The 23,548-nt window shown below is 40.8% G+C and overlaps 1 protein-coding gene across 2 annotated transcripts in view; it reads right to left on the bottom strand.

Annotated features, from left to right (window-relative positions):
• Positions 1-7,542: 7,542 nt before the first annotated feature.
• Positions 7,543-23,548, bottom strand: part of TPCN2 (two pore segment channel 2) — a 53,270-nt gene continuing 37,264 nt past the window's right edge. Inside the window, exons 26-27 of one of the 2 annotated variants that reach the window (XR_011000268.1) lie at positions 14,833-14,960; positions 7,543-8,102 (exon numbers count right to left, since the gene is read on the bottom strand). Coding sequence is in view for 1 of the 2 variants with exons in the window: in XM_068194203.1 (XP_068050304.1) it covers positions 14,909-14,960 (52 nt within the window). In the remaining variant the exon portion in view is untranslated. Of the gene's footprint in view, positions 8,103-14,008; positions 14,961-23,548 lie in introns of those variants that run through there. The other variant, XM_068194203.1, reaches the window with a different exon arrangement.

Here is a 23,548-nt window from a genome sequence, read left to right as displayed (position 1 = left end):
CTCCAGCGTGGTGCAACGCAGCTATCTGTGCTCCAGCAGCATTGCTGGAAACCACAATTTCAGCATTAGCTGTAATCCAGCACATCCCATGCCTTGGCAACGAGCTCAAGCTCACTCTCCTAGTGCTGAGGACACCGGTGGCTACTTAAGGTAGTAGCCACTAAGGTAGCTACTTAAGGTAATACTCCAGGGATGAACTGGGGGTTCATTCCAGTGCCAAGGGAACAGGTGCCTCCTCCTGCCTGGACTCACAAGCTGTTCTCAGCTCCAGCGGCTCCAGCGGTCCCTGCGAGGTGTCAAAGTTGGAACAGAGGCAGAACATCCCTAACCAGGTGTCAAAGCTGGAACAGAGGCAGCACATCCCTGGCCAGATGTCAAAACTGGAACAGAGGCAGCACGTCCCTGGCGCCTGGCACCGGGATGTGCGCGGGACAGACTGACACAAAGCCGGGGCAGCTTCTATGCTGGCTGCCCAGGCAATGGCAGCTCCCTGGCTCTACATGCCATGGCTGGCAGCCTGGCACCCCGCTTGTATTCACACGCAAGAATGCTGCCCAAAATGGAAGGACAGTGCTTTCCTGCTTGGATTTCACTCCTTGGGACAGATTTCCTCCCACAGAAAATTAATGGCACAGCATGAGCAAGGTGAATTTAAATGCCAGATTAAAATTGGTGTGGCTGAGTTTTAGAAAATGCAGTTTTAACATGGGTAGTTGTTCTTCCCCTCTTTGCAAATTATTTTGAGAGCAAGTGAGGAAAAACATTATGTAAAGCCTATACATTGAGCATTATTATTAGGATTTTCCCAAACTTACTTTTTTACATAAGAGATGTTCTTAATGTCTGGCACCATTTTTAATGATGTGCCTTTTTTGAAGAATGTGCGCTGTATCACCCATAAAAGCATCCTCTCTGTTCAGAGTTTATTTTGTTAAAATCATTTTTCAACTAGTCATCTCTCTAGGGAATAATGACATGATAGAACAGCATTTCTGATGGGTGATATTTTATTACTAACATATGTTTTCATCACACAACCAATATTACTACCCTATTCTGCTAGAAATATTTATTAAAATCCTCTAATGTGAAACTATTTCCAAGACAAAGTTTATATTTTGCTTTAAAATTGTCACATAATTAATTGTTCTGGCAAATGCCCATTGAAGGGTAGTTGAGGGGGAAAAAAAGTACATATTAAGCAGTCTTGTTGACTTTTAAAATGTAAGGCAACAGATTTCACAGATTTCATCTCATTTTCCAATTCTCTTAGAAAGCAATCTCCTAAAATATCACTACATTTCCAAAATTTTAAAATATCAAATAAACTTACAAGCAGCAAAGCAGACAATACAACAATAATCCTAAAACACCCACTGTTAACATCATTTTGAAATCCACCCCAAAATATATGTAAAATAGAATTAAAAAGTAGGATATTTGACTTACTGCATTTTCCACACATTCAAAAGTCAGGATATCTACCAAAGGAAGCAGCAAAGATTTGCAGGTGTTGGCAAGGCTAATAAGAAGGTCTGAGTTCTTTGTTAAAAAAAAAAATGGAAAAATTCAAGACCAGCACTTATCTGTCAGAATCACGTTCCTTCTACAGTTATCAGAGTCAAAAAGGCACCTTGCTCCAGGTTACATACGTGGCACCTCCTGAGCAAGCATTCTACATCGCACTGAAAACAAAATACCACTTAAAAAGAGTCAGATCAAGAAGTCACCGCTTTAGAGGACAAAATCTGACATTCAGAGTCAATTATTGCTCCACCTAAGTTGTGATAACGTGCACATATCAAGATCATTAAATCCTGCATTTAGTCAAAAGCAAAGTCAACACCTGCCCCACGGGTTTTCTCCTGGAAAATCCCCAGCAAACACACTCCTCCCACTGCAATCAGCTCGGTATGCCCATTTCCATGACCAAAACCAACAAGAACAGACAGAAGATACTTCATTTATTACGTGTTTCATCCCTTAAGACTACCTTCAGCCTCCATAAAACCAGAAGTATTAGTAAAACCTCAGCTCATCCTCAAAAGTGTCAAAAGTGGGATTTAAATGCAACAAAAGAGCACAAATTGCAGGAAACAGCAATAAAAGTGAAGGGAAAGGACTAGAAGGAAATTAAACAAAACCTTATAAATCAGTCTTAAAAGTGATTACACAAAGACATCTGTATTTCCAAAAAGACTTGATGAGACCTCTGCTGTCATTCCATGACCACCTACCTCCATGTGCTGCTGGATGGGGCAATGGTCAGCAGGAGACATCTTGGTTCCCTTTCATTTATGGGGATTTTGTACTAGGAATGTGATCAGAACACGACCCAGCAGTAGCAGAATAGATCACATACAAGCCATGATACTTAATGGCACCAATCAATTAAAAGATTAGCAATGTTCAAAATGTCCACCTAATTGTGAACAAATATAAAAATACAAAAATAATTTGTTACTCAACAGGAAAAAAACAGAGATAAATATTTTAAGATTTACATTATAAAGTTCAGAGCAGCTAGTTGTCAAGTAATTATTATCTCCTAAGTGATCAGAGAGACCATACACAATTTGCTACGTTTTCACACTCAGCTAGATGCCTAATTTTTGAGGCAGAAAGAACCTCAGGGCTTTTTGCTGAGGAAATTAAGGAATTATCACCAAATTTGACCAGGCACAATGATCTAGCCCTAAACCAACCTTTTCTGGTGCTCTCCTTCCATCAGTAATTTTTTTTCCCCAATGAATTAATATAATTCACATCAATACAACAGAGAATTTAATGAATACTATTTTTGAAAAAACAATGTTTCAACAAAATGTCAGTTTTCCAAACACAGAAAACTGGCCTAACATGCTTCAGTTTCTACAAAGTATTTGCCAAGAGCTGCTTTTCAGAGCCCTACAATTCAAGATCAGTACAAACCAGACAGATCACAGTCTTCAAACATTATGCAGTGAAGGCACTGATGCATAAAACCACAGTTTGAGCCTTTTGACGAGTGCTGTGGTCACCTGTCTCTGGGCTATTCCCAAGCCTCCCTTCACTTAAGATCCTTGTTTCCTTTCAATGTGCACAAACCAGACTGGGACTTTCAGAAATGTCACAGGATGGAAAACTCACTTCCCTCTCATCTGCAACTCCATGTCTTTGGCAGACCAGATCACTTGGATTACGCTCTGCCCATGCTGTACCAAAAAGAGCTCAGACCCAAACCTGCCTCTGGTTTACAATTAAATTTGGGTGTCCTGGACATCCTTTGTTTTGACTGCACGAGCCAATACAGATAGAAGCAATGATACAGCTGCCATTTTCCTACAAGGTCCACCATGTGACAAACTTAACAAGTAAAGAAAAATTCAAACTTTCTAAAACTAACCATAAGCAAAATATGCTTTGGCAAACTGCAGACCTTGGAAACTACTTGAAGATTATATCACCCCACTCATAAAATGCAGTTATTGAAAAGAACTGTTACCCTTTATAAGTGATGGAAGGCAAACATTTCACATGCTGCACTGACACCGCTCCAAAGATCATTTTTTCTATTCAAAAATGCAATTCGGGCTTTCAGCAAACTACATTGTGTTTTGAAGAAATTTTTCATTCTACTAACAGGTTATCCTGCTTAATTTCAAAGTCTCTTTGCACACAAAAAGAAGGGGAGCTGGGGCAAAGAAGGAAAGAAAAGAGTCCATTTGAAAAAATTACACTGCTAGATTACAAGAGTTGAAAGCTGGTATGTAACTTTGCTCTGGGTGATCAAACTGCTAATCAGGAATGCTGTCGGGAACAGAATGGAATTCCAAATAAATTAGCCATGTCCAAGAAGCCAATACAACACAGGATTAAGGCTCACAAAGAAAACAAATTAATTCAGCCTACTTTATCAGAATTCTTAATAATGTGTACTACTTTTTCTCATCGCAGTCTGAGCTCTTCCACTGAAACAGTGTGGAGAAGGAAAAATGAGTCACACTTCATAAATGTCCTACTTGTACAGACACCTAAAAATGTTACATAGAGCATGACACACAATGCCATTCTATGGAAATACATATGCTTATCACAGCCATGGGAGAAATGTGCAGATTTATTTCTCCGACTTTATTTCTGAGGCACCTGACCAAAGAAAAGATACTACACACTTCTGTGAAAATCTACAAAGCTGAAGGAAAAGGTTAGAACTTCATTGACCTCCATGCTAAAATAAGGTTCAATACCATAATGTAAATATTGAATAACTAACTACAAAAATAAATCTCTCTCCTCTACAACAATCCCATTGTATCATGTTTTTTATCAAGTATAACAAGGAAAATCTGCAGTACTGTGGCTGAGGTACTGTCTGCAATTCAGCATTTGCTGTTTTCACCTCTGACAGCATCCCAGAGAAACTCTTCATAATAGCTTATGCCAAAATCGCAGGAACATTAAAAGATGTGCTTAAGTTTCTGCCTCTCCTTGAATTGGAATTTTAATCTTTTTTCAGGCTCGTTTTCCTCATCTGTGAAATGGAGATTATATTAGGATCTTACTACAGTACAGTAATTTGGAGACAGAAATAAATTTTTGAACAATAAAATTTTAAAAAGGAGATAAAATACTTACAAGAAGTTCTCCATGCAGGATCTAGAGAGATAGAGAAAAATCTTCCGGTGATAGAAGTGCATGTGCCATCTTGGCTTCTGAAAAAATTAGGTAAATCATAAACATATTCTCACTTCAAGCCACACATTGTCCACTACACTCATTCATTGGAAAATAAGAGACTGAGGACAATACCACTTGCATTTACGTGACTCTGCCATATTTTCCTGAGAATCTGTGCATACAGGCATTTCCTGTAACAAAATCCATCAAGCCAACCACCAGCTAAGTGTGAGTGTTGGGGATTCATTTGCCTGGTGGTTCCCAGCCATAGCACTGCCCTGCTTTCCAAATGACCAAACTGTATGAGCCATTTCATATCCATGGTTGGTATACCAGGTATTTTCTGAAGAATTTTTGTCCCAGAAAAGGGGGAGTCCCTAGTAAGACAATAGTTACATCCCCTCCCCTTCCCATGATGAAAAAAATTAAATACTATTTATTATCACCACTGTATCTAGTTCTTTATTAAAGCACAAAAGCATGTGTTTTATCAAGTGTGACTTACGGTTATTTTTTTGTCAAGTGTTTCCTCCTCCCTGTAAGAAGATATTTGCAAAATATGGAAAGAAAAGCATATATTCCCAAATCCTCTTCTCGGGAATTGCACCTCCAGACAGTGAGGGTCAGAAGATGAAAGCCATTGCTGTGCCATCAATCCATGTGACTGGATGGGTTCTGTCTGTATCTTAACGCCTCCATTAAATGCACATTAAAAAAAATGTTTGATTTGCATAAAATATTTTAAATTAAGTATAAACTATGCTGTTTGCTCAGAAAAATAAACCAAGAAAGCAATAAGCACAAACAAAACTTTGCATGAATACCAAGGAAAAGTGATTTTCATTTTTAAAAGGGTCTCCTTGAATAAAAACCAAATTTTTATTATTAACTACTGCAAGAAAAGTTTTGATTCAGGGAACAGCAGAAAAGGACATTTTCCCAGAGGTTTAGAGCATGTTAATAAACTGTTTCAAGTCATTTGAGACAACAATTGTGGCAAATGAACTACTCGTCTAAAAAATGTTACCTTGTTCTACCTTGACCTGCCAAACAGGGCTGTGTACACTCTGCATTAATGGACGATTTGTGGGCTTGATCTGAGCACATGTGCAAGTGCTTGAAGATTTGGGGTGGATTTCTGCATTTCCAGGATACAGACCCAGGATTTCTGAGGGAAGAGAAGGAGGATGGCTGCTGGCAAGGAGCAATGCTTCTCCACTGACTCGCTCTTGGCTGAACGCAGGCCAAGGAGATGCATTCTGGGTTACCACAACAAATACTTGGCTTTACAAAATAATGTCGTAAGTTACAGCTTGATCAGCAAGTGCAGTCCTCTTGTACCCTGAAAACAGCATGCTTGAGGTACATCTGAGATTTAAAAAAAAAAAAAAAACCAAACAAAAACTCAGAAAATAAAGCAAGTAGGTGAAAGGTAACTGTATCACTTTACAGACACAAGCTCCCCTCCGATTACAACTAATTAAGATATTCAGCAGCCTTAAAACAATACCTTTTTTTACCCAGACGGCATCCACAGCTTTTTGTGATGACAAATGCCCTTTGAAAGAGTTAATAGGCAAAGGTTTGTACTGGCAATGATTAGGGCTACCTTTAATTGATCCAAGAGCCTTAGAGAGCCGTCTTATAGCGTGATGATGTATTTGGGTTGCAAGTAGGCCAAAATAAGCATAAAGAAAATCTGTAAGACCATGAGATCTTTCATTTTTTCATTGCAGGGAGGGAGAGGGAGGGTGGAACTGCTGGGGGAAATGAGAGAACTATGATGGGGTTATCTTTGTGCTCTGGCACTTAAAATAGATAAATGATAGAAATTTTGAGGAAAAGAGAGGAAGTGATCAGGCCATAATTCTTAGAATAAACATCAAGATGTATGGAAATGTACAAAACAAGGCTTCTTCAGAATTAAAAAAAAGCCATGAATAAAGAGGAGATGGCCTAATGGTATAAAGAAACATTGATTAAAGAGATACCCAGAGGGAGAAAGATATTCCATCAGCTTTAACAAACACTGCATGGCACTACAATCCCTTTTAACTTCTCAAGTAAGGGGATAAAAAAATGTCTGTAGAAGAGGCAGTCACATGGATCCATTTATAATTTTTCCTCTTCCCTGCTCATCTTTTGCATGGTTTTGTTCAAGATGTACAGGAAATATGCACACTAAAAGTGACTCACAAAATTAAACATGATAGGTTAGTTGTAAATATTTTACCCTGAGTAGCCAAAGAAGAAACAAAAAAATCATTTTTATAAGGAATATAACATCCATTCAGTCATATTTTTTCTTGATGAGACTGATTATACATTAATATTACCTAGTAATGAAGGAAGGAGTCTATCCATGCTTACACTAGTCTTTCATCAGAAACTCCATTTTGGCAGAATCCCTCCCTCACAAAGCAAAAGCTAAACAGATTTCCTTGAACTTCCACAGGTGCAAATTTTATGTCAACGTAGAATTTTTCTGGAAAGTCTGAAGCAAATCAGACAAGAAAATTCCTAGTCTAAAAGACTGTTTTCAAATGGAATTACTGTGCAAGGATACTACCAACAACTCTGTAAAACAAATCAAACAGAAAGCTGTTGGCATCTGAGATTTTCTTAGAAGACAGATATGGGAGAAGCTAGGAAAAAAACAGTTGACATTGCTCCTTAAAAATAAAGAAGCAGAGCAATAAAATATCCTGCTCCAATACTCCAATATATGCATCCAGATGCATCAGGAAAAATGAGTCAAGTCCAGTTTCAATCTGGAACGGGGAATAGACAAGCTGTTCTCAAATTCCTGTTCATCCCAGAGCCATGAATGAGCCCTCTTCTAGCAGCCACCCAACAGAAAAAGGTACAGAGCTGTCATTGTGGTCTGGGTAAAAATGAGGATTGAACTTACCTCTCAAAACAGCAATACATTCCCCCATTAGGAATATTTGCCTCCTGTGAGTCTTCCCCTATGGTACAAAGCTCTGAGGAAAAGAACAGATAAAAACTTCATGTCACAACTTCCAGACATTTTCCCAATTAACCATTCTAAGCACACATCACCAACCACCACAGAATTACAACCATACCAAGGTGAGCACCAGCTGCATTCTTCAAAAAAACCCCTCATTTCAGGGCACAAACATCAGTAGGTGAGGAGAACCAGGACATGTGGACAGTGGCAACCTACTATGGGAAGTTGAGACGAGCTGTGTACATCCTTGCTTACTTCTGCATGAAGAGACTCAAAATATTGTTTGTATTTTGTGGTTTGAGTTGCGTTGATTTAAAAAAAATAATAATAATAATTTTGAGACAGTCTTCCCTCCTTGTTCCATTCCCTTTCAATTCAGACTCCCAGAATCTTCCATTGTAGTTTAAAGCCAAAATATTTCCTTCCACCTTATCAGGCAACATGGAAATTCTAGCTACCAATAAGTTTTCTGAAAAGTAAACAAATAAATTAAAAATTAGGATATACAAGGATGTTTAAAGGATATCAAGTTCTTTCGGAACAATTTAAAATCAACTGTTTTTTGTACAGGGGACAGCAGGTGGATTGCCCATCCCACTCTCCCCAAGCATGATGAAGCACCAGTGTTCCACAAAATAGAAGTCAATCATATCACAAAATAACTATGTCCAGTAGCTTCCTGTTCGATAGAAAAAAAGTGGCTTTAAAACTCCCTTGCAATCTACTTTATGATTCCATTCTATGAACGGGTACAATCAGCTTATTTGTAGGATGCTCCATACTATTGAAGATGGTATTTCTACTGCTGACCTTGGGGACAGCCTACAGAAAAAGAGCCAGTATTCAGATCCTGTTCACACACATTCACTAGAGAACATACCAAGAAGGGCACTTTGATGGCAAATACCAGCAAAATCCGTGCCATTTCCCCAAATGAAGCCTAAAGGGTGTTTACAGGTCTGTTTGTTTACACAGAGATAAAACATGTTCCACCTGAAGCATCAGTGGGAGCCAACAGAGTCCTACCAGGATGGCATCTCTCTACAGACTCTAACTAACCACCAATGCCAAAATTGTAAGAATCCCATAACCACGTGCTTATCTTTGACCAAGCAAATACTGTACTGATGAGAAACTGAGGCGTGGAAAGTCTGAATAGAAATGAACACCGATTTTCCAAGGGGCATCTATTTTACAGCTGCCTCATAAAGCTAAGAGAAACAACATTTTTAAAGCCAGTTCATGTTGTATTCTTGAAGGACTTTCTGTATTTGGTTAATTTTCACCCCTGCTTACATGTGCACATGCACACACCTGGAACAGCTAAAACAAAGACTTAAAGGTGGGGAAAACTGATGAAGAAAGAGAAATGGGTTTTCCAGTGCCAAAAATGGACTCCGTTTCAGAGAGAAGATTAAAACTCACCAGTTTTTGTGCTTCATGCAAGTGCTCAGACAAAAGTTTCCCAGGTTCCTTATAAACTTAAATAACTCTCCTGAATAATTTCTATTTTTAAAAAAATGGTCTCCAGCAAGCTTTACCTGAGAGCCAGCTGAGTCTCCTTGCAAAATGTGCTGTTTAATTGAGGTTTAACTAGACTGTCATCTACAATCCCAGGCCCAAATACAGGGAATTAAAACCCACAATGTTTTCCCAAAGGAGGCAGAAGGAGTTTACACACTGTATCCTAAGAGGCAACAGGCACAGATAAAATTGTGCTTTCAGCTCCAGCAGAATAAATCTTCAGGAACTCCACGCTGACAGAAACATCCACCCTAAACTCCCCAAGGACTCTCCTCAGCTCAGCTGAGGATACTAAGGAAGCAAACTCTGATCCTCATTTTTTTTTTTTTTTTTTTTTTTCCTAGAAATCTGCTTCACAATTCAATATCTTTGATGTAAATCTTTTAAAAGACTGTGATGGCATCAAGTCAGGAACAGGATGGGGGGAAACGTGTTTCCGACTCCTCTGTGAGGGGACCATTAGGAGGAGGGTTAATAGCCCTGGGCATGCGATCAAACTAAGGTTTGTGCCAGTTCCCCCAGGCTTTCCCTTGCCATCAGCAGCTTCCCCAGGCTGAGCAGCTCACCCTCATCTCCTCCCCAAAGACAGCTCTTAAATAGAAGCACGACAAGTCTGCTGGGAGGAAACAGAGAGACAATCACATAACTAACTTATATGGACAAAGTATGAAACGGGCCGAGGGAGGGGAAGGAGGGACGGAGCCTTCGATAGCTTCACCTTTGGAGCGATACAAACCTAATGCATACTCAGCTTAAAAACCGAGAGGTGGGGGGAGCTGGAATTCGGACCTTCCCAACATGTGGACTGCAGCACTGAGGCAGCCCCGAGTCTAAACAAGGCTGGAGTTAGCATTCAGAGCACACAGCCCAGCAGAGTATGGGAAAGGGATCGAGCAGCCAGCCCAAAGAGCTGGCGCCACGAACTGACGAGCAGAGCGCAAGTGATAAAGATTTACTGCGAGAGAGGAGGAAACAGTCCGCTGGCCCGATTAGAGCTGTGAATACCGAGTTGTTCAGGGAGGATTTTGCAGCTGACTGATCACAGGCTGTCGGAGCAGGCCTCGGACAACAGCTGCAAGGCTTGCTGGGCTGCAGAAACAAAAGGCGCCTAGCACGGTGCAAAGAAAGAGTTGACAGGTTGTTGTTAGCAGTGGCAAATGTGTGAGGTATGTCACTGTGTGTGAGAAGGGCTGGGCTGGGGTGCTGGGGAAGGAGGGCAAGAAGCACAGGCAGCGCTCAGAAAAAGAGGGGGCGTCGCGGGGAGGGAGCAGGGACACAGGCTTGGTCAAAGCGTTTTCCTAAAATCAGGCCGGTGTTTGTAAGGAGGACAATCACAAGGTCTGTTTACTGCTGCCAAGATGAATTAGCCCATCGTCTCATTTATGGGACGAATCCGGTGGCACAGACTATAAGGTGCATGGCATTAAGGGACTAATTAGACGATTCTGGCAAATCTGAATTAAGACCCTTTCTTTCTTTGAAAGCTGGATAGCATTTCTCAGGACTCCAGTCAGATGGCTAAGGTTTTGTTGGGCCTTTTCTTTCCCTTCTGAGAAGGGATATCTTGTGCAATTCCCTAACTCACAAGGGTCTGCTCTAAATTCTGCTCTGAGCTTCAAGAACAGTTGTTAGGAAGCTGCTGGCATTTACATCATATCTAAAAAGGTCCAAACGAAATCCCGGATTCTGCAGGAATTCAGCTCCCAGGGACAAACTTTACAGCTGGTCCCTCCTGTTAAGAGTGGGCTAAACCAGAAGCCCACATGAGAACATACCTGAGCTAGGAGCCTGCAGCTGAATTCTCACTCACACACGCAAAACAAGCGAGGTTTTTCAAAAGCTGGCTTCTAATCTGACACCCACCCCCTTCAAATCCAATGCCTGCAGCCAAGTGCTTTTCCCAAGCAACTTGAGTTTTCTGGAGCCATGGTTCACTAAGCATGTGAGTGCTGGGCAGGAATGTATCAATGAAACTCCAGAGATGATCAAAGACAGGAGCTGGAGAACAGGAGACCTTACTTTCAGCTCTCTGTTTGGCAAGTTTAGGATTCAGTTCTTGAAGTCTGGCAACATTTTACTCCAATTGTGACCAAAACAAAGTGTTCCAAACACCTCCGAAGCAGTGGTGCATGCTGTTTGCACACAACCACTATATTACAGTGGTCACTATTAAAATGTTTTACAAGCAGCTAAGGTTACCATGGCATTCACAGCATACTCACAGAAGGCAGTACCATGAAAATCACAGAAACATCCAGCACTGCAAGCTGCAAATATCAGATGTTTCATAGTAATTAGTGACACTTTGTAAAGCATAGACTTCTTGCATTTTAACACACATATCTATCACCAACAAATAGGAGACGCTAAGAAAGTGCAGTGGCCTTTATAGTGTGCAATCAATTATACAAACAAATCTTATTTTGATTTTTCTCTTCTAAATGGTCTCTGGGACCCAGTTAGTCTAGCCCCAACGGGCAGCACTTGATACACTGTAAAGGGAATTCAGAACAAGAGGCATTTCAAGTCTTCTAACACAGCTCCATTCTCCCAAAATATATATAAAAAACCAACCCAGTGTGCAGAATACTCCATCTAGGGGCAGAAGTGTGACTCAAAATTTCCTTAGCCGTTGCTCTGACATTTTTTAACCTCATTCTACCAGGTCTGAATCCATAAGAAATAATCAGACATTTCACAGAGGTTCCAAATAGCTCTTTCTCAGTATGAGTCCATAGATTTTTACTTTTTTATTATTTTAAATACAGAGCTTCCAGCCTGAGTTTCCTCTTAACAGTGATGAAGAATACAGGCACCACTTTTATACACCTACTAGCAACTGGACTATACTTTAAACTACAAATATTATCTTAGGAACAATTTATAATCCATCATCCCCACATGCTCAAAGTTTTCAGATGAATAAGGGTGGCCAGTGAGCTCAACCAAAAAGAATACTAAAATGCCTGCAGGAGTACTTGTGTAACTATATTTTTGGATGTAATTGTGCTTCTGCTGGAGTCAAAGCAAAGTCTGAATTTGAGTGCAATGAGAGCAGAAATAATTCATGGCAGAAGTGTATTTCTGAATCACAAATTCTCATTGTACCTGGATAATTCAGTATAATTTGTGATTAATGGAATTTGTTCACCAAATGTATTTGAGAGCAATGTATACAGTAGACAGAAGCCACAATTCACAGGCTCTGAGAAAACCCTGAAAATATAAAATAATCCCCTTTTTTCTTTTTAGGGAAAAATTAGTTACAGAAGTATATCAAGCCTTGCCTTCCAATGATGTTTTCTTTATAAAAATGGCTTTCAGCTGACAAGTCTTCACTGATTTTCCATAGTCAGCAATGGGCTACGGCTTGTCCATAATGTCACAGCTTTCCACTGCACTGTGTCTTGCTCTTTGTCTCTCTGGTACTGACAGGCTGCTTCTGAAGCTGCTGTAACACTTTGGAAAGGAATCAAATTACTTCCTACATTTGCTCTCTTTAAACACCTCTCCTTGATCCCCTCCACTCTTCCTGTTCAGCCTCTCAGTCGCGAACTTCATACTTCATAAATGCAGAGGTTAGAATTTTCTAGACACCACTTTAATTTTTCAAATAGCAATCCAATTACTGAGCAAATTGGCACATGTGCCTGGTTACATAGTGACTTGGCACTGCCTCCACTCGCTGCTGGCAGTGATGAATGTGTTTCCCCTTCAGCCCTCCTCATCTATCTGCCCCAGCCTCCGAGCCAACACCAGTGACCACATAAGGAGAGTGCCTGGCAGCTGCAAGCCTGAGGTGCCAAGAGGCAGATTGTGTTCTGTAGCAGCAGGATCTTGGTCGGTGACTGGCTTCCTGGCTGGTCTTTTGTAAGACCTTTTCCATGGCCTCTAGGTTGGCTCTAATGAAGCCTGTAGAAATGCCTGCAGGGAGCTGGTATAGAAGTGAGTTAAGTCAAAGGTTTAATTTGGTTTCTAAAGTGAAGTGAATGTATATTGGCCTTCTCTTTCCACCCTGCAATTATATTCCTGCCACATTTATGTGAAAATACAGTATTCATTCAACAATAGGAGTGCATTCCTGGGTATGTCTGCACCACACATTGGGGCAAAGATCCCCAAGCCAGTCTCAATTAACTTTGCTGCAGAACCAGGAGCAATATAGCTGTGTTTGCTTGCTGTGACAGCCGAGCTAATTAACTATGTATGGCAGTAACAGAGCTTTACTGTTTCTGGCACCGACGCTGCTGTCCCTGTGTGGCAAACTGCTACAGACATGCCAGCTCACTTGGAGGTAACCAGAGGGTTCCCCAACCCAGTGCTGCTTTGCACTGCCCAGATGTGTTTAGGAATACTCCAGGAACTGGCAGGAATTTGTTGGCCATCACGTGAGAGTGGCGAGGCTACAGATGTGGTTACAGAAAATGTGGATTGTTCCATCCCAGTCACATTCTTTTAGTACTCACAACATGATGGTCACAGAGTATCTTTAAGTAATGTGCTGAGCATCTTGAGCAGCATCTGTCACATGTGCTGCTTTCTCAATATCTCACTTCCTCCTCCGGGGGCAACAAGCTGGACAAAGGTATTGTAAAATATTTCTCATATTTGCTTTTTTTTTTTTTCTTTCCCCCAAGAAATTTGGGTCTTAGTCATAAGTAAACTTCTTTAGACTATTTAAAAAGTAATTTTCAATTATTGCAATGAGCCAGATAAGAACATTCCCACAACAGGATAGCTTCTCCCCATCTGTTTTTTTTGGGTTTTTTTTGATCCTCAAGAAATGAACTTAAAATAAATGAGTGCAAGTTCCAATAACCAGAGAGATGCACTATGATCCCTGTAATTCAAACAGGCTTTGGTGAAGGTAAAAACAAAACACAACTTGCCAGCTATTCCTCTTTTGAAATTCCACCTCAGGCATACCAAGAAGCTACTGGAGAGAATCAGAGTTATTTGTCCAGCAAATTTCTGATGCAGATGATAGTCTGGAAAATATCTGAGTGGACTATGAACTGCAGGCACAAGAATATTTCACTGACTTTGCTTGCTTGGACTTACATACTGTATGAGTTGCACTTTATAGGTACAATTGTTACTGATGGAATTTTTCCTATCCCTTTATATTTTTTCCCCTAAATCAGGTATCTTGACAGAGGTACTTAATGAGATGTACTCAGAGGTACTCAGTGAGTGGCTGGATTATATTTAATTGAATAATCTGCTTTTATTATAATGGAAGAGCCTTTACCAGTGTTTATCTGTGGGTAGATAAGAAACCCAAGGTCTTCTCTTGGCTCCCTAGATAAACAAGCCATGTTGTAATTCCAAGAACCACCATAAGTATACAAGGACTTTCTCTTCAAACCTAATCAATCACCCCAGCTCTCAAGATTGACTTTTCGCAAGGCACCAAACACAGTGATAAATTTTAACACGTGCACCCCTTGAGCTATCCCTCTGAATAAACACCTACAACTGTGATGCAGCAGCGTGGATTTTAATTAACTGTTTGATATCCGAGCACGACGTTTTTCCTCTGTGCTCTCAGTCTTTGCCACAAATTTTTATGGAGTCACTTTAAACAAATACTACTAAATTCTGCACAGGCACCAGGCAAGGTAAAGTTACACACGTTGCTGGTAGGCTTCAGACCATTTTTCAGCACTCTGTACCTCTGTATTCCAGTGATGTCCAAGAGAAGGATAAAATCCATGGAGCTGCAGATGAAGTGCAACCCTATTGCCATCTTCAATACCTTCTACGGGAACTGGACACCGAACCCACGCTCATGGCCACACGCCTGTCAGACACAAGGAAGAGTTAGTTACCCAGAAGGGCACATGAGCACGTGCCTCTCACCAGTCATGTGAATGCCCCAAACATGCCAAAGCTAGCAACATTGCTGCAGCCAAGCTGTGCTGGAGCTAAGCATGCACTTAAGAGCTTTGCTGGATGACAGCCATTTACAGATGTACAATCCATACAGAGACACGGAGGCAGAGATTTCCTTTCATGGGTCCTCTGAATTCTCTTCCTGAAGACACATACGTGGTTATTTCAATTAACGTGTTTAGAAAACCAAATATTCTTCTTCTGATTATATCTCAGACACTGTCATATGTATCATTTTTTCTGGAGTCCTTAATACCATACTTCTTAAAGATTCAGGGCCAAACAAACAACTGAAAATCAAATGCAGAAGGTAGCTGAATTCTGATAAGACAGAACTCTCCCTGCTCCTGTTTGCCTCTTGATTTGTTTGAAGATGCTGGTGGGTGCTTGCCTGCATGTAATGATAACTATTAACAGCAGCTTGATGAATAAGAGAAGAGAAAGTGGAAAAGAAAACAATAGGAAAGGCATTAAGGGCACTAAGTCACTCTTTCTGGGATGGGCATTAGGCATATGTTCACTACTCCAGTCTCAAATGCAATCAAAGCTGTCCTGTGCCACTGCCAGAAACTGTAACAGGTGCCAGAAGATTATAGCATGGGTTAAATCCACTCTTCAGGCATCAGCTCAGGGATTGATCCAAATCCCAGGAGCCAATGAACATCTTCCCCCACATGTCAACTGTTTTCAAATAGCTTCCCTCTTATTTCCAGTGTGATGCTGGGGAGGGGCAGGGGGATAAATGAATTTGGCTGCCAGGAGGCAATCCTCTGATTTCACCATTGCCAGTCTGGCCAGGTGCCAAAGTCATGTACAGCTACTCAAACACATTTGTAAGGTAATTAATATTTTATATTCACAATAATAAGAGAGCTTCATTCACACAGAACTATTAAGATAGTTTCTGGTTCCATTCTTCCCAGCACATTACAACGACAACTCCATGCCAGCAGCAGCCACATGGCCTAAAGGTGCCAAGCTGGCAAGGATACTCTCTCTCAGCATTTGGCATCTAAACTCCTTGGCAAAGCCCTCAGCAGTTGTGCTTGGCTGCCTTTGGATCCGTCATGTGCTCGGGTTGCTGATAGCATGGGAGGGTGCTGCGTCCCCTGGGCACCATTTCACTTTAACACCTGTCTGATTCGGAGGAATGCGCGCACATGCAGAGTGAGATCCCTGCATAAATCCTCCTGCACACCCAGACCACGTGCTCCATTTGTTACTGAAAGGGGTTGTTTCCTCAGAACCATCGTGCCTTCTTTTTTTTTTGTTGTTTTTTTTTTTTTTCTCCCCTCTCTCCCCCTCCTCTTTCCCTTCACATATCTGTGTACAGCCCTTAGAGGGTCCTACATCCTGCCATGCATTCCACATGTGTTGGAGGATTCCTCTGTGAACAAGGAATACAAAACATAGCCCTTCTGTATATAATGAAATCTCGTATTTTACTGTGCTCATATAAAACCATTTCTTTGTGACTAAGACTTTTTATTTGTGACATTTTAATGACTTACAAATGTTTGGTACAGATGAAAGGAAATTATTATTTCCAGGTCACCTTGCAGTAATACTTTTTGATAGGCACCATAATTCCAATTAAATTGAGTAATAAGGGAGGGGGAAACCCTTCAAACATTTAAAGTGACACTGAAGCAGAAATATTTTTAGGGGAAAACATAAAAACAAGTATACGCCCTTTACCACAACCTTCAAAATATCAGAGGAGCACAGATAAGAAAACTTAAAACCCTTTTTCCTCTGGGGACCATTCAAACAAATGCAGACCATAAGAATGTGACACTGTGCCCAACAAACACCACATTTTTGTGTCACAGAATTGGGGCTGACTTGGGCACAAGTTTATTGAAATACTCCCAAGTCTGGCTCCTCAGAGGTACCTTTCAAAAGCACAGCTACCACGCCAAGCTTGGCAGAGGCAGCTCCCGGGAGCTACAGCAGAGAAGTGCATTGAGATGTCACACAGCACCTCCCCAAATCCCTGCCTGTCCCAAAGCACTACCCCCACGAGCCTGCACTGGTTCTTCTGGTACATTCTGACACCTTTGAGCATGGTTATTTTTGGGTCAGACACCCTGAAGCTTGTGAAATACACGCAAGCTTTGGGTTGCTAAGCTCACACCACAAAATAGCTGCTATCGCTCGCTCTGGAGGGAAGGCTCCACATGCCCATCCCACCCCACCTGGAACATCCACACACAGGCCACGACCCCCATGGTCCCCCTCAAGCCATGCCCTCTGCCTGTCACCTTGTACTGTGATTTTTGGTTTGTGTCCAGCTCAGGGCCCACAGACACCAGCCAAGGTCTCCCTGTCCTAGCACAGAACACAAACCCTGCTGGCTGCAGGTAGTATGTATCTATCAGTACTCCTGTGTTTACCCACATGGGTTTTGCTTTTTTAAAATAAATTTTTTTAAATTGCTTTGAGGGAGCTGATTTTTGTTGTTTTGTTGGGCATTTTACCTTCTTGAACAGTTCTTCACTATTCAATAAGGAAAAAAACCTTATCTCCCCCTCTCCTCTGATACACATTTTCTTCAGAATACTAGGGCAACATACAGGATGGACACTGGGACCATGACAAATTTAAGATCCAGCATCTTGGAGGCTTTCCTGGCCACAAGCCATACTTTTCTGGAATGGAAAAAAGCTTTTTAATAAGGCATTTTTGGTAAGAAATTCACTATTTAACCCTGTGGAGGTAAGGAAATACTCCAACTTAAAATTATTATTAAGTTGCATATAAAAATGTTATTTTAGATCATTTTTAGGACTTGCTATAATTGCATTATTTTCCTTTTTTTTTTTTTTTTTCTTCCATGACCTGGGCAGTGAATTTCATTGTGATTAAAGCACCTGGCTTTTGGAGCAAGGAAAAATAAGTACCAAATAAACATATAAAACTCTCAAGCAACATTCCTGGAATAGTTCTTCTGTAAAGTGCATGGCATGTTCAGAACACATGATTTCCTACTACAAAGATTTTATTGGCTTCACTGCTCAGTGTGGTCATCTCAGATTCATGCCAAATAAACCTTCCACATCATACTGACATTTTATTTTTCATCTCTGACTACACCTACTTTTTCTAAAAAGAAAGTTCCCAGCTCCTGCAGGATTTCCCAGGCTGAATGCATGTTTTATTATCTTCCCTTGAAAATTATAACCTAGAAGGCAGCGCTGCAGGTTACTCTTGGCAACTAAAGTGGAAAGGAGTAAGTACAGGATTTCAGAAGATGCAACAAAAGAACAAAAGCCAGGGAAGAGGCTTTGCCTCCATCAGCTTCCTGGCACCTTATTTTGGCAGCAGCCTAGTGCCAGGTACCAGGAGCAGACTTGTTCTCACACTAGTGCCAGTCAGAGTGAGCCCTGGGATGAGTGCACCCTACAGCATGGCTTGATACAAGTCATGTGGAAGCCCAAGGAAAGGAAAAAAAAGAGATGTCAAAGTCAGAAAAGCCTTCAGTTTCAACTACATACACGTAAACCTACATGGACAGACCTTGCCAGGTGTTTCATTATCATAATCCACTTCCCCCTGTTAACGTGACTAAATAAATACAACTTACCCAAATCAAATCCTGACCATTTCCCCATTTTAAACTTAATGAACTTTCTCAGATTTATGCATTTTTTTCAGCATGCAATGCAAAGTCAAGAACTTCATCATGAGAACGTGCCTGACTGGGAAACTTCTTTTTTTTCAGAACAGTTACTGTGCCATGACACAAGGGTAGAACACTGCTTTAAAGGGCTGCTGACTCTGGACAATTTATATGCTAATTTCAGAAATGATTCCTCCTACATTAAATAAGGAGCTGAGGAATGTTCCAAAGGTCTAGACAGACCATGCCATTAACAGATTGGGTAAATCAACATTAATACTGCCCACAGCATATTACACCGTGTGAACTTTCTTCACTGCTCACACTTTACTAATTTTAGTTCCACATGGTTCCTCAGCTGACTGGCCAAAATATAAACTGCATCAGCTCCCTAAAGCCTCCCTGTGCCCATCTTGACCTTGGACTTGCCTTTAATATTAAACTTGAGAAAAAAAATCCTGAATGGTCACACTTTTTTATTCAGGGTACATTTATGAATGGTTTATAAAGGGTTAATAATGATTAATAGCTTATGAAAATGTTAAAGAAGCATAGGCAACTACAAAAACTAAGAATAGCTGCTTGGCACCTAATACTTACTGATCAGCTATCTACAACATACATTCTAGCCCAAACTCCATCAGTGTAAAGGTCAAGTCTGGCAAATAATTCAAATATCTTCAAGCGTGTTTGACCATTGACAAGTTCTCCAGCATTTATTAGCAGTATTCTGAGGCTATTATTAAAGTACAAGACAAATCTGTCTCTGAATTCATACTTTGAATAAACAAGTTGTTATAAAAACTTAGACTAACAGAAAAATTTCCAGGTTTTATTTTACTTTCAATAAAAATGATCTTTACACAATTTTTCATGTTATATGTAATGCTAATAACACAGAATTGAAAAACTCAAAATGCATGCAACAATCATCATGTACAATCATCTAGATGGATCACAAAGTACTAAGATCAATTGAATTTTTAAAACTTTCTGTTCCTGTATCTCAGCTTAATAGCTACACAGCTAAAACAAGGCACTGATGAAAAGCATGATGCCGAGTCTAAGTGCTTAGCTGTCACAGAAAAAAAAAAATTAAATCCCACTCGGGATGAAATTTTGGGTTTAGAAAAATCAGCATGCAAAGCACTTACAGCATTTTGTGTATCATCAAGATGTGATGAGCTCTTGCAGTGTCACTTACTGGTAAACCCTAAAGCAGTAAATACTGTCAGGTACCTTCACATGACAAAAATCTGATTTCTTTGCAGCTGAAGTTAGAGCTGCTGATAAGTTTTTCTTTCTTCCACCCTCACCTCCCTCCCTTTTTTTTTTTTTTGTTTCTACTTAACTAAGGATTATACCAAATCTATGTGAATGACACAATCCCATCTTAATGTCTTGACAGACATTGCAATATTTTGGGAGTGCAGAACTGAACATTAAGTCAGAAGAGCACTGGGCAGGCACCTCCTCTCATTGAATTCAACAGCTGAACTTCCACAGAGTGCCAAGGGATTGAATTAGGTCTGCTTATGGTGTGGGTACCAGCAAACTCTTTGTGCTTCATCACACACATCCCCCTAACCAATCACTGCACTAGGACTTAATTATTTCATAGGAGCCACCTATGAAAGGTATGGAGTGAAAAAGCCTTCCAAACATCAGTACAAGCAGGACCCCAAGACCTGACCCAGGTAATAAATACATCACACACAGCAAGAACATGCTTGGCTATACCTGCGACATCTCAGCCAAACGGCTTGTGATAATGATCAATGATGGCAAATTGGCAGCTGGGCTACTGGAAAAATTCCAAGCTTCACCTTCCAGCTACAGGAATGAAGAGGATATAAGTGAATGTGATCTTTGGCAGGGAAAGGTACATTGTTTCATTGCTGTGGGAAAAATGCTTAATGCCCGAACATTTCCTTAAAATAAGATTACAATGAAACATTATTAACAATACTCAACTGTCCTGGATAAATGAAAAAAAAAAAAAAACAAAAAACAACAAAACCTTCTCCAAACCCATCTCCAAGCTGCAAGACAGAAGAAAGGAAATCTAGTGTTTCACCCCTCATTTTTTTTCTGAGCACTTCAGCAGAGATGCTACCGCAAAGAGAACAGGCCTTTGTGTGCTTTGGGTTTTAAAAATCAAGGCAGCTCCCAACTTTCCTGTTCTTTTTCCCCATCAATGAATGAGGAGGAGATTAATAGAAATTTTGGGGTTAGATCATAACACTTGCTATACTGAAAACAACAATCCTCACCCACCTCAAATTAATTTCTGAATGGTGAACCTTGTGCAGGAAATAGCTCGTGTCTGAAAAGAGACATAAAATGCATACACCTTTAAAAAGGATTTGGGGATCTCAGAATCCAGAGTTGTTGCTATGCTCCATGGAACAGAAAACCTGAAGAGGCTTTATAACCTTTGCATCAAAACCTAGTGATAAGAATGTTGCTAAATATCAAACAGATATTCTTCCTGAGAAACCACAAGTGAAGCTCATACAGATGTCTGCTCTTGAGTACACATAAATATATGTGTAAAACATCCTATGCTTCTCAACAGGAAAGAAATCATTCCTGAGTCAGGGCTCATCCAGAGGCTCTGACTCATCCCTGTGCATCCAATTAAGAGCCACCTTTCTCAGTCTTTTACCCCAACATCCTTCCAACATCCTTTACCTCCTGTGAAGGTTCAGCCAGCTCCTTTCCTCCACCAATCCTCTTAGTTTCCCCCAGAACACACCTTATCTCAACAGGAAAACAAAACACTGGAATTAATGTTATTTTGTTATATCTTTACTTCTCTCTATGCCCCTCTCCTCATGCTGCCTTTTTAGGTTAAAGTTTCTTTATGACAGGGATTAGTTATTGTTCTGTGTACTCACACACCGCAACCTGGATCTTAATCAGCCTCAAGGCACTATTGTAAGAAACCGAGAATAAAAAGAGACTGCCTTTGCCCTAGGTAAATGCTTTGCAGAGTGACATGAATCATATTTTTCCATCTTTGCAAAAGGAACACCAGAAAGCACATAACAAATATGCCAAACATTACAGAACCTAAATCACCAGTTCTTTTGAAAAATATGTATTTTAAACAATTTCTATAGCATGAAATAGAATTACATTTATTCTATGCATGTCTGAAATATTAAACCAAGGTGGAAATTTTATTTTTGAGTGTTGCTCATGTATCTTTTCAGGGTATTTAGGAGTAAATTTTACCTGTTCACAATTACCCATCTCTCTTCATTGAGCTACCTGAATACAATTAGAAGAACATTCAAATTGCAAAAAAATTCCTATGAAAGACCATAGTTGGATATAGAAATATTTCAAAAGACTCAGGAAGACACCCACAAAAGCATTGAAAAAATTGATTCTGAACATGTTTAGCATCTAAATATTTTTTTTACTGATAATTTTACAGCAACCATGTACTTCATTTCTTAGTGGCAAAGCTCTTGGAAAATCCAAGAGGTTAGGCTATAGGTATGTTGCCAATCTGCATTTATCATAGAATCCTAGAATAGTTTGGGTTGGAAAGCAACTTAAAAATCATCTCATTCCAAACTCCCTGCTCTGAGCAGGGACACCTTTCACTGTCCCAGGCTGCTCAGAGCTCCATCCAACCTGGCCTTGAATAATTCCAGGTTTGGGGCAGCCAGAGCTTCTCTGGACAGCTTGTGCCAGGGCCTCGCCACCCTACAATAAAGTTTTTTTAAAATATCTAATCTAAATCTACTCTCAGTCAGAATCCATTCCCCCTGATCTGTCACTCCATGCTCTTGTGAAAAGTCTCTCTCCATCTTTCTTGCAGGCTCTGTTCAGGTACTGGAGGCCACAGTTAGGTCACCCCCAAAGCCTTCTCTTTTCCAGACTGGCCAATCCCAATTCTCTCAGCTTTTCCTCACAGGAGAGGTGCTGCATTACCTTGGTGGCCTCCTCTGGACTCACTCCAACAGCTCCATGTCCTTCCTGTGCTGGGACCCAAAAACTGGATGCAGTACTGCAGGTGGGGTCTCACCAGAGCAGAGGGGCAGAATCCCCTCCTTGTCCCACTGCCCACGGTGCTTTGGATGCAGCCCAGGAAAAGGGTGGCTTTCTGGGCTGCTGTTACACATTCTGGACTCATGTCCAGCCTCTCACCCACCAGCGCCCCCAAATCCTTCTCACAGAGCTGTTCTGGATCTGTTCGTCCCCAACCTGGATTGATACCAAGAGCTAACCTGACCCAGGTAGGTGCAGCACCTGCACTTGTTCTTGTTAAACCTCATGAGACTCCCATGGGCCCACTTCTTGAGCTTATCCAGGTCCCTCTGGATAGCACCCCATCCTTCAGGTATGTCACCACCCTGAGCTTGGTGTCACCTGAAAATTTGCTTTAGGGTCAATAAAAGCCACAGTGACAGTCCCTGTTGTTTACAGAACACATCCCAGGCCTGACCAAAAGCCACTGAAACCAGAAGAAATCTTTCAGACCTTTAAGTGGAGTTAGAATGAAGAAATAATTCACTCTTCTGCAGAATAACGTAAAGGCAACTTAACCACAAATTCTGCAGAGTAGGAGCTGAATTTCTACCACTCCTAAGGAAGTGGGAACTCAGAATCTCAGTCTTCCCATTAGGGGAAAGCATGGGGTTATTGCAAGAACTAACCCATTCTGACATGCCAAAAGGATCTATTTTCTTTCCCGTGAAGCTCAGGTTTCCACCTTTGGCTATGTTCTCAGAATACAAACCCAACTCAGCAAGGCATGCAACAAGGAGAGTGGGAGAACTTTCCTGAATGTGTACTGAGCAGTCAGCCAAGGCTTCCGTGGAGATATGAGTTTCAGATCAAGATGGGCCATTACAGCC

Source organism: Anomalospiza imberbis, chromosome 6 (genome assembly GCF_031753505.1).
Source record: "Anomalospiza imberbis isolate Cuckoo-Finch-1a 21T00152 chromosome 6, ASM3175350v1, whole genome shotgun sequence".
In the NCBI taxonomy this organism is placed as follows: domain Eukaryota; kingdom Metazoa; phylum Chordata; class Aves; order Passeriformes; family Viduidae; genus Anomalospiza; species Anomalospiza imberbis.
The sequence above is the reverse complement of the archived record's forward strand: the minus strand, read 5'-3'. Positions and strand labels throughout refer to the sequence as shown.